At 26.7% G+C, this 12,491-nt stretch overlaps 1 protein-coding gene and 1 long non-coding RNA gene across 5 annotated transcripts in view; one reads left to right on the top strand and one right to left on the bottom strand.

The window, feature by feature from the left end:
- Window positions 1-12,491, top strand: part of LOC129907776 (uncharacterized) — a 68,821-nt gene that overhangs the window by 38,259 nt on the left and 18,071 nt on the right. Inside the window, exons 3-4 of one of the 2 annotated variants that reach the window (XR_008771149.1) lie at window positions 5,482-5,528; window positions 5,589-6,105. The exons of the other annotated variant lie outside the window; for it this stretch is intronic. This is a non-coding gene — a long non-coding RNA (uncharacterized LOC129907776). Of the gene's footprint in view, window positions 1-5,481; window positions 5,529-5,588; window positions 6,106-12,491 lie in introns of those variants that run through there. 2 annotated transcript variants of the gene reach the window in all.
- LOC129907768 (syndecan-like) overlaps window positions 1-12,491 on the bottom strand; it is a 413,100-nt gene that overhangs the window by 22,117 nt on the left and 378,492 nt on the right. For all 3 annotated transcript variants that reach the window (XM_055984138.1, XM_055984137.1, XM_055984136.1), the window contains exon 4: window positions 3,047-3,818. In XM_055984138.1, the coding sequence (XP_055840113.1) occupies window positions 3,047-3,818 (772 nt within the window). The remainder of the gene's footprint in view (window positions 1-3,046; window positions 3,819-12,491) is intronic.

A 12,491-nucleotide genomic window follows, 5' to 3' on the forward strand; every position in this document is an offset into this window, starting at 1 on the left:
AGAAAATGGGAATAAAACAAGTTTTATCCCATTATTTTTCCCATTTCGTAAGTGTTTCTTAATTTTTCAGGTGAAATAGAAAAAAAAAATAGGTCACACAAATTCATGAGAATCAACAAGAACGAACATTTTTTGTATGAACAATTAAGCGTAAATTTTAAATTTAATTGAATGAGTTTTTAAAAACGAATTTGTTATTCAATGGAGGAACCATAACAAGTTAATTACTTATTTAAAAATCAAACGAAAAAAAGAAAAACTTCGACGATTAAAATTTATTTCGATCAATTTTACGACCGATTTTAAAATAAAATAAATTAAATATAAGTCATGAAGTATTTTTTTTTTTTCAAATTATATTCTTACTTACCAAATAATGAAAATTTTATCTAACCACAATCCTTGGGAATGAGAATTAATTTTAAATATTTTTTATATTTTTTTCGACTAAAAGAAAGCATGCTCTACAACTAAATATCAAAAACTACACCATCTTATGAAACATAATATTATTTTTTGTTCTATAAACAAAATTAATTTAAAATGAAATGTTATTTACACAAAACCGAAACCGAATTATAATTTTTTTTTTTTTCAGATATTCCACAAAAAAAGTATATAAAATAAAATAATTTTTGAATTTTTTTTTTGTTGAAGTAAATGAAGAAAACTATAATCACAATATTTTTGTTATAAACAAGGGGCTATTTAGCTTAAGGCATGATTGGGGTAAATTTTGTATATGAATCTGAATAAAATTAATAAAATATGTAACAGAAAAGAAAAAAAAAAAGTTAGCATTCCAAAACTGAATCAGTTGAAAGTTTTAATTTTTTACAAACAACATCGAAAACAAAAATCTAGGAAAACAAAATTCTAAAGCCAATTTTTGGCGAAGAAAAAAAAAATGAAATAAAATCTTTTTTTCATTAAGATGAACATGAAATTATTATTTTTTTTTTATGAAATGCAACATCAAAGATATAAGACACATTGTGATGATTCAGATACCGAATTTGATTTTGAAAAATATTTCGTTTTTTTCTTTTTTTTGTATATTTAAGGAAGATATTGACGTTTTGATTTTTTTTTGTGGTATATTTTTTTCTGATGATCGCAATGTGGACAGACGGGTTGATTATATTTATCGGTTCGGCATACAATTTTTATATAGAAGATTATATATATTATATAGTTTTATTTTTGTTTATAGTTATTTTCAAGGCTGTTTTTTTAGTTTCAAAAATTTACTAAAATTCAAAGTTTTGGTTATGCTGTGTTGTTCTTCGTATCAGCATGCAACTCACTCTTATTATATTTTTTTTTTATTTTCGCTTAAAAACGCACTTACTCGCTTTAAAACAAAAATTATTTTTTTTTACAATACTTCTAAGGTATTAGTATAAAATTTAAAAATAATAATATAAATAAAATGAGGTTTTGTTAATAAATTATGAATACTTTAGAAATAATAATCAAACCAAATTTAATAAATATCCAAATATTTAATAGAATGGAGATTGAAATAATTTTTTCTTAAAAAAATTATCAAAAGGTAGATTACGCAAAAGAAAAGAAGTCCTTATTTTTGAATTTTGAAACACGAACAAAATACATATAAATTTGTTTTATGAAATTAGCATTTTTGAATTTTTTTTTGAAATTATTTTTCAAATCACGAAAGCAAGAGACAACTTGAATTCGTGTGCACGCAATAAAGTTTAGAAGTAACTTTTCATAATTTCATAATACCTTCCCGAGAAGAGTATTCATTATGCAAATAAAAACAAACAAAAAATACGAAGAAGAAGTATCTCTAATGGAATATTTCAACTATTCCGTTGCAAATTTAATTTTCAAGTTATGATGATGGAATAGAAAAAGTTCTGAGAGAGATATTCGAGTGTTTTATGCAAATAGTTTCAGTATTTTTATTATTTTTGTTCTTTTTTTAATGACAGTTGAGTACAAAAATAAGAAGTGATTCCAAGCACTTTCGAATCAAATCAAATTATTTTTCATGATCCTCTTTTATGCTCTTTTATTAAAATTAATAAAAAAATCATGGTCCTAACATTTTCTTTACAAAAAAAAATAATTTTTTTAAAACAAATTAAGGTCATACAAATTCATGAGAATCAACAAGAACGAACATTTTTTGTATGAAATCTGAAGATAAACTTTTTATTTTAATTGAATGAGGAACAGAACAGATTTTTAAAACGACTTAAATGTTCAATTAATTAAATTAGGCAATTGAGTAACTTGAAAATAATCCTTACTAACCAAAAGGGGTCAAAGTTCACTAGAAAAAGTAAGTATATCATAAAAACAATATGTTTTACACAAAAATATGTTCTAAAACTTGTAGCACAGTTTATTTATTGTAATTTCAAGCTTTTTTTTTGTTTAGGAAGAACAACAATTCAAATTTTCATATAAAATTTAAAAAAAATTGCATACTTTTGGGCGAACAGTTTGAATTGCTGTAATTTCTAAACGGTGAGTGGTATAAGAATACTCTGAAAGGTAGCTATTCATGAAATTAGTTAAGCTACACGTTGTCAGAAGGATATTAAAGGATTAAACTGATAAACTGTCGAAGCTGGACGAAAATCATTTTGGAGTAAAAGTCACTTGGACTAAATTACACATAAGTTTCATTAATTTTTTGCTTTGTTAAACAAATTTTTTCGATTTCAAGATTGTTTTACTCAGAATTTGAGAGTAGACCGTGTATTCTTTTGTGAAGTTTGAGTTTTTTGTAACATTTCCGATCAAAACTCCTAAGATTTCTGACACAATCAATGTCTTCTTTAGGAACACCAAACTTTTTGTTTCGTAAACTTTTTTAAAGCGTATACATTTTTCAAGCCTATCAACCTAGTTTTTTTTCAAAAACGTTTTTCTCCATTCTATTAGAATTCCAAAATATACACATGCAATGTTTTTCAAACCGAAATAAATCAAAATAAAACAAACCAAAAATAAATAAATAAAAATAAAAAAAGAGAAAAAAAAAAAAAAAACAAAAAAGTAAACTGACGTCGTGTTTTTTCGCTGCCTTCACTGGGATCGGTAACGTCAGTGTAAATATCAGTCTTTTCATTTCCATTTTGATCATATTCATCGTCATCTTCATCTTCATCACCATGAATAACAATACCACCATCTTGACGATCAATTTTATCTGTATTAACATCCTCACTGCCATTATCATAATCATCCTCGTCTTCATCGTCCTCATCATCATCATTTTTGGGATGATTGCCACCACCGATTATTCCACCATCGTCATCATCATCACCATCGTCATCTTCATCATCGGTATCTCTACCATCACCTGAACCCACAACTCCACCACCAAAATCAAAATCTGATGATCCACCAGGTAAAATATCAGATTTTGATGTTGCTGATGGTGTTGATGTTGAAGATGTTGTGATTGTTTGTGTATTGGTTGTGTTTGATGTTGCTGATGTTGTGGATGATGGTAAAATGTCTTTACCAATTGAATTAATGCCTGAATTACTGCTGCTTGCACTGTTGCTATTGCTGTTGCTACTACCGATGATACCGCTATTGCTATTGCTATTATAATTGATTCTACTGCTGATGTCGTTGTTGTTATTGTTGTTGTTGTTGTTATTGATGTTACCGTTGTTGTTATTGTTGTTGCTATTGGACGACGATGTCCCAGAATTATATAATGTTGGTGTATTGGTGCGATGATGATGGCCGCCAGTAGATGAATCTTCATCATCTGGTCCAAAGCCAGAACCAGAATAATCAGGTTCTTTTTCTAGATCATCATGTATCTGAAAATAAATAAAAAAAAAAAAACAAAAAATTAATGTTGCGATACATTTTTAATGTTTTTTTTTTTCAATGATTTAATTTATGATTTAAGGGAATGTACCTACATATAATAATAAAAAACATTTTTATCTAAGTCCTCTTAAAAAATTGTTGCCAGCAACATTTTAACAAACTGCATTGTTGCCGACAAGGGATTAAAGTTACAGGCACCAATTCATTTGTTGCCATAACGTAAACAAGACGGAAAAGAGATATCCTGAGTTATGACATTTGCAATTAAAATAAATACATTTAAATAAAATTTTTGTGTTAAAAGGTTTTTTTTTTTTTTATAAATCAGAAACAAATCTACATCTTCTTGAAAAATAAAATTGTACAGTGTGATGCAAGCAGTATTTTTAAAGCAGAAATTGTAGCAAATAAAAAAAGAATTTGTTGATTAAAAAAGGTGCCAGCAACATCCTTATAATTAGTTTTGCTTGCAACATTTTTTGCTTCTAAAGTTATTATTCAAGAAATTAATTTTAAAAAGTTATAAAAAAGTTGTAGCACCATTGACACCAAATATTTAACCTGTTTTTCTGGCAACATTTCTTGCCCCCAAAATTAGGATTTTACAAAATATGGTTTTAAAAAATTTAAAGAAAGTTGTAGCAACATTGAAAGAAAATAGTTATCCAAGTATTTACTTTTTTTTTAATTGATGCATAAAAAAAAAATGCCAGCAACACCGATAACAACATGTTGATAGAGGAACATACGAGTTGTGTGGAATACTTTTTGCTTCATCATATTGGGAACGACAAAATTTGGAGTCCATAGCATGGCGCAATATTCCTTACTAAATTGTTTGCTTCCAGAAATTACTAGGAACATCTCACTATTTGTAACAATATACCTACATAAATTGTTACCAAATGGAAGCTATACAATATTTTGAGGATTAGTTCAAAACATTGCCAGAAACATCAACAACAAATGAGTTGCATTAGTTCGTGTGCACAATATTAAGTTAAAATTGAGAAGTGTTGGAAGTAAGTTCATAGGCATATGACTTAGTTTGATTCATAATGTTGCCAACAATAGCGAAAAACTCATTTAAATATACTTAAAAGGAAACAAAATTGGTAGTAAAAAAAAAAACAAGCAACAAGTTATGTCTTTTTAACAAAATGTTGCTAGCTTGTAAAAAGTTGCCAATTTCTAAAATGTTGCCAGAAATGTATTCTTTAAAGGGCCAATTATTGACAGGAGTTCAAATTTATTTATTATTTTCTTTTCTCTGACATTCTAGCAACATCGACATTAAAAAATTTCCACAAAGACTCTAAACATTGTTTACAACCAAAATGTCTTCACCAATCAGATCAGTCAATATTTACCCAACCCAATATTTAATAATGTAAACTGATTCCTGTTCGTAATAAACGTGTGATTAAAATGACAAATAATGTAGGTATCTCTTTTCCTCAAAATCAATATTTAAAAAATCCTGTAATTCAAAATGTCACCAAAGAGCATTTTAAGCTTTGCAATTTTAATTAATTTTGAACAGAAGGTTCAATTTCAATTCCATTCTATAAAATTTTTGTATCTGTTAACCAATTTTCTTAAGGATTACTTTCATGCTCAAAATCAATAACGAAGCTTTTATCTTCCTAGAAATATATATCTTCTCATTCATATCAAAAACAAAAACGTACATTGAGGTAAGAAAAATAAAACAACAAAAACGAGATTTTTAATTATTTCCCGAGTGTTCTTCATAGGTCTTCTAGCAAAAAACACAACAAAAACAAAAAAAAAATCACATCCTTCTCTCATCAAATTCAAGAAAGGATGAAAAAAAAATTTAATCCTAATTAGTCTCAAACAAAAAGAAAATGAGCATGACGAGGATACTCCTTAATAAAGAGGATCATCTAAATCCAAATCACTGCTGCCGGAAGAACAAATTGATTTTGGAAAATCAAAAATGAGAATGAGTAAAAACAAAAACCCCACAGGGAATTAAGTATTCTAGAGAGTGTGAGAGAAAAAAGGGTTGATAAAATATAATCAGGGATTTTTTCGTGTGACCGACCTATTAGTATGGATTACAATAAGGACGATGAGAATGTCGTTGACAACGACAAAATGATGAAAAAAAAAAAAAAAAACAAAATCACAAAAGATTAGTCGGGTGGTGCTTCAAAACCACTTCAATTAAACACTCATTACCTGAGATAAGGAGAAAGAATGAGGACCTATTTCAATGATGTTCTCTCTAAGAAAAAAAAAAAAAAACAACAACACAATTGAAAAACAATGAATAGTTTTGTTTTTTTTTGTTTTAAATCCTTGGAAGAGTGAAGATTGCGAAAAGCTTGACATAATTTTTTTTTTTGTTCATTTTCATTTTTGTCGGCACACACTATTCACTCACACACTTCTTTAATAGTCATTGACATATACAGAAAAAAAGAAATTAGAACAGAATTCAAAACGATTCTACTCAATATTTTTGAAGGAGAAAAAATAAAAGGATATTAAAACTTAAAACAAAAAATAAGAACAATAAAATAGGATGTGTGTAGATTCCGTCCTTGTTTTATTGTTCTCGTTCTTATTTTATGAGTATGTGTGTGTGTAAGTTTGAATAAGTGTGTACTTTTAAGTAAACCTAAACGAAGTCAGTGGATATTGAGGTGGTTTGGTTTTTTTAGGTTTTTTATTTCAAAAAGGAATTTTTTTTTAATCAAAAAAGGGAAAAATGATGAATGTTGATTGGCTTTTCTTATTCTTATCTTAGCCTCGATGAAAATTGCTTGTCAAAATATGATTTTTCTTATGAAAAGAAAAACTTATCACATCCAGCAACGAAAAATAAACTCATTTAAGGTCGATGCGGGTAATAAGGCCTACCGACTAATAAGGCCTATGCTACATAAATCCAACTTAAACTGATAAACATTATGCTTCAGGTCAATAATAATATGAAGCATAATCTCATAATATGAATTTAAACCTCATAACAGACATTTCAAACTTGTTGCAAGGTAATCGCTCAATAGCGAAGAAGATGAGTTGGTACTTTAACGGTAACGACGTTTGGCGTTTGGGTGGAAACATTTTTTGAAATTTTTTTTAAATTAAAACGGATAAACCGATTAACTTTAAACTTGCTACATAGTTTTTGGAGACTCTCTAGAGGGATATTTGTAATTAATTTCATCGACCAAAAATAACGGTACCTGTCATATACTAATTTCGGAAAAGTTTAATTATCTCGAAAACGGAGCCAACGATTTCGTTAAAAAAAATTTAATGTTAGTTTTTCAACAAGGTCTATCTTTTGATGAACAAAATTTGAACTGCTTTTTTTAAATCTGATTTTCTTTCAAACTGCTAATTGCATTTCAACGAAATTTTTTTTATATAAAAGCATTCATATAATTTTAACATACATATATCAGAAATAAAATTGTGAAAACAATAATAGACCGAGAGCCCAGAGCAGATTTTGGGAGTTTTTGGATAACCGAAAATGGGTCATATGTATGTGTAGGTAATAGCGTCCTGATGAAGAATTCGAAAGTCTGGCAGGTTTATTTCAAGGCATTCTATGGTTTATGGGGAGTTGAAAAATGCATTTTTTCCGATTTTTGTGTCGAGTATGTAACCACTTAAATTCATATAGAGCCGATAAAGGGCGATACCTTGGTTGCAAAAAGTTCGGTCCCAGACGTTTTATTCGCGGCATTACCCTCGCCAGACGTCCTTCAAGATTCGCGAAATATCGATTTTCATACAAAAGTCAGAATATTATTTTTTTGCAAGATGTATAACCGTCTGGTGGTAACTCTTAAAAAATCACCATTACCTCCAGATACAAAATAAATTAGTGCCAGACGTTTAAATCACGGCATTACCCCCGCCAGACGTCCTTGAATAGTTCCGAAATAGTCACTTTTGTATGAAAATCGCTGTTTCAGGACTCTTCAAGGAAACGTGGTTGAAACGTCTGGCACTAATTTATTTTCTATAATAGGTAGTGGTGATTTTTTAAGAGTAACCACCAGACGGTTATATATCTTGCAAGAAATAATATTCTGGCTTTTGTATGAAAATCGCTATTTCGCGAATCTTCAAGGACGTCTGGCAAGGGTAATGCCGCGAATAAAACGTCTGGGACCGAACTTTTTGCAACCAAGGTATCGCCCTTTATCGGCTCTATATGAATTTAAGTGGTTACATACTCGACACAAAAATCGGAAAAAATGCATTTTTCAACTCCCCATAAACCATAGAATGCCGTGAAATAAACCTGCCAGACCTTCGAATTCTTCATCAGGACGCTATTACTTACACATACATATGACCCATTTTCGGTTATCCAAAAACTCCCAAAATCTGCTCTGGGCTCTTAGACTATAACAATTTTTGGATTTTTAAAAATATTTAAAAAAAAATTTTTTTAAATCAAAGTTTTGAAAACGGGAGATTGAAATTTTTCGAAATTTTGGTTTTAAATGTTAATTACTGATTTCTACAAAGTGGCATAGTAATTTAATTTAAAATTTTTTTTCCAAAAAATTATTTAGGTATAAAAAATTTGATTTTTAAAAAATGGCTCTAACGATTTTCAATTTTTTTTTTCTAAAATCTTAATATATCAAATAAAACTACATACTTGTTTTGGATGGCAATTTGATTTCAGATGTTGTTTTATTGTTTTCACATTTTTTTTGAATTGTATGTTTATTTTTATTTATTTATTTTTTTTTTGTTTTAAAAATTTAAGTAACTTGAACAGAAAGAGCAAGTTCGTGCAACTTAGTCGTGCATTTTATTTAATTACAAAAGCGATATTTCCATTATGTAACTGAATAACATTTGCATTAAAAAAAAATTTTTTTTATTGCAACTGAAAAATATTTGCACTGAAAAAAAAAAATATTTAGTGTAGCTAAAAATATTTTGCATACAAAAAATTAATGCAAATGAAAAAAAATTGCAGTGAAAATAAAATTTGTATTGCAAATAAAAATATAAAAAAAATATTTAGTGCACACTTTTGCATTGAATTTTTTTTTTTTTTCAATGCAGAAGATTTTTTATTTGCAATAAAATTTTTTTGTTTCTATGCAAAATATTTTTATTTGCAATAAAAATTTTATCTTCAATGCATTTTTTTTCAATAAATTTTTTTTTTAATGCAAAATATTTTTAGTTGCAATAAAAAATATTTTTCAGTTGCAATGAATATTTTTTAGAAATGCAATTTTTTTTTTGCAATAATTATTTTTTTAAAAAATTGTAATGGAGAGCAAATGCTTTAAAAATGTAATGATTTTTTACATATGTTTTTGTTTTTGTTTAGAAATGAATTGATTTGTCTGACTTGCGAATACTGAGTATGTTTTGAAAATTTATCTTGAAATTGACTTTATCCAACAAACCAACCAAAAAAAAAAGAAAAAAATCAATTTCGAATAAAACAAATCCGCATGTTCAAATACATTTCACTACAAAGTCAAAAGTTACATATAAAACGACTGTACAAGAAGTTAAAAGCCTTTTTCTGGCATTTAAAAGACTTTAAGGATCTATAATAAATCTTCACACCTCTTTCTCCATTTTTCGTTCAAGAGTATATATATGTACTTTTTGCAACCAAGGTATCGCCCTTTATCGGCTCTATATGAATTTAAGTGGTTACATACTCGACACAAAAATCGGAAAAAATGCATTTTTCAACTCCCCATAAACCATAGAATGCCGTGAAATAAACCTGCCAGACCTTCGAATTCTTCATCAGGACGCTATTACTTACACATACATATGACCCATTTTCGGTTATCCAAAAACTCCCAAAATCTGCTCTGGGCTCTTAGACTATAACAATTTTTGGATTTTTAAAAATATTTAAAAAAAAATTTTTTTAAATCAAAGTTTTGAAAACGGGAGATTGAAATTTTTCGAAATTTTGGTTTTAAATGTTAATTACTGATTTCTACAAAGTGGCATAGTAATTTAATTTAAAATTTTTTTTCCAAAAAATTATTTAGGTATAAAAAATTTGATTTTTAAAAAATGGCTCTAACGATTTTCAATTTTTTTTTTCTAAAATCTTAATATATCAAATAAAACTACATACTTGTTTTGGATGGCAATTTGATTTCAGATGTTGTTTTATTGTTTTCACATTTTTTTTGAATTGTATGTTTATTTTTATTTATTTATTTTTTTTTTGTTTTAAAAATTTAAGTAACTTGAACAGAAAGAGCAAGTTCGTGCAACTTAGTCGTGCATTTTATTTAATTACAAAAGCGATATTTCCATTATGTAACTGAATAACATTTGCATTAAAAAAAAATTTTTTTTATTGCAACTGAAAAATATTTGCACTGAAAAAAAAAAATATTTAGTGTAGCTAAAAATATTTTGCATACAAAAAATTAATGCAAATGAAAAAAAATTGCAGTGAAAATAAAATTTGTATTGCAAATAAAAATATAAAAAAAATATTTAGTGCACACTTTTGCATTGAATTTTTTTTTTTTTCAATGCAGAAGATTTTTTATTTGCAATAAAATTTTTTTGTTTCTATGCAAAATATTTTTATTTGCAATAAAAATTTTATCTTCAATGCATTTTTTTTCAATAAATTTTTTTTTTAATGCAAAATATTTTTAGTTGCAATAAAAAATATTTTTCAGTTGCAATGAATATTTTTTAGAAATGCAATTTTTTTTTTGCAATAATTATTTTTTTAAAAAATTGTAATGGAGAGCAAATGCTTTAAAAATGTAATGATTTTTTACATATGTTTTTGTTTTTGTTTAGAAATGAATTGATTTGTCTGACTTGCGAATACTGAGTATGTTTTGAAAATTTATCTTGAAATTGACTTTATCCAACAAACCAACCAAAAAAAAAAGAAAAAAATCAATTTCGAATAAAACAAATCCGCATGTTCAAATACATTTCACTACAAAGTCAAAAGTTACATATAAAACGACTGTACAAGAAGTTAAAAGCCTTTTTCTGGCATTTAAAAGACTTTAAGGATCTATAATAAATCTTCACACCTCTTTCTCCATTTTTCGTTCAAGAGTATATATATGTACTTTTTGCAACCAAGGTATCGCCCTTTATCGGCTCTATATGAATTTAAGTGGTTACATACTCGACACAAAAATCGGAAAAAATGCATTTTTCAACTCCCCATAAACCATAGAATGCCGTGAAATAAACCTGCCAGACCTTCGAATTCTTCATCAGGACGCTATTACTTACACATACATATGACCCATTTTCGGTTATCCAAAAACTCCCAAAATCTGCTCTGGGCTCTTAGACTATAACAATTTTTGGATTTTTAAAAATATTTAAAAAAAAATTTTTTTAAATCAAAGTTTTGAAAACGGGAGATTGAAATTTTTCGAAATTTTGGTTTTAAATGTTAATTACTGATTTCTACAAAGTGGCATAGTAATTTAATTTAAAATTTTTTTTCCAAAAAATTATTTAGGTATAAAAAATTTGATTTTTAAAAAATGGCTCTAACGATTTTCAATTTTTTTTTTCTAAAATCTTAATATATCAAATAAAACTACATACTTGTTTTGGATGGCAATTTGATTTCAGATGTTGTTTTATTGTTTTCACATTTTTTTTGAATTGTATGTTTATTTTTATTTATTTATTTTTTTTTTGTTTTAAAAATTTAAGTAACTTGAACAGAAAGAGCAAGTTCGTGCAACTTAGTCGTGCATTTTATTTAATTACAAAAGCGATATTTCCATTATGTAACTGAATAACATTTGCATTAAAAAAAATTTTTTTTATTGCAACTGAAAAATATTTGCACTGAAAAAAAAAAAATATTTATTGTAGCTAAAAATATTTTGCATACAAAAAATTAATGCAAATGAAATAAAATTGCAGTAAAAATAAAATTTGTATTGCAAATAAAAATATAAAAAAAATATTTAGTGCACACTTTTGCATTGAATTTTTTTTTTTCAATGCAGAAGATTTTTTATTTGCAATACAATTTTTTTGTTTAAATGCAAAATATTTTTATATGCAATAAAAATTTTATCTTCAATGCAGAAGATTTTTTATTTGCAATAAAATTTTTTTTTAATGCAAAATATTTTTAGTTGCAATAAAAAATATTTTTCAGTTGCAATAAATATTTTTTTTTCAATGCAATTTTTTTTTGAAATAAATATTTTTTTTTTTTAATTTGTAATGGAGAGCAAATGCTTTAAAAATTAAATGATTTTTAACAAATATTTTTTTTTTTTTGTTTAGAAATGAATTGATTTGTCTGACTTGCGAATACTGAGTATGTTTTGAAAATTTATCTTGAAATTGACTTTATCCAACAAACTTTTTTGTTCTTTTCCAAAAAAAAAGAAAAAAATCAATTTCGAATAAAACAAATCCGCATGTTCAAATACATTTCACTACAAAGTCAAAAGTTACATATAAAACGACTGTACAAGAAGTTAAAAGCCTTTTTCTGGCATTTAAAAGACTTTAAGGATCTATAATAAATCTTCACACCTCTTTCTCCATTTTTCGTTCAAGAGTATATATATGTATAATGCTGAAATGTTGGTACTTAAATTCTTTTTATTGCCTAAGGACTGTCTAAGGCACGATGAACATAAATTCCT

This window comes from Episyrphus balteatus, chromosome 1 (assembly GCF_945859705.1).
Source record: "Episyrphus balteatus chromosome 1, idEpiBalt1.1, whole genome shotgun sequence".
NCBI classification, from domain to species: Eukaryota; Metazoa; Arthropoda; class Insecta; order Diptera; family Syrphidae; genus Episyrphus; species Episyrphus balteatus.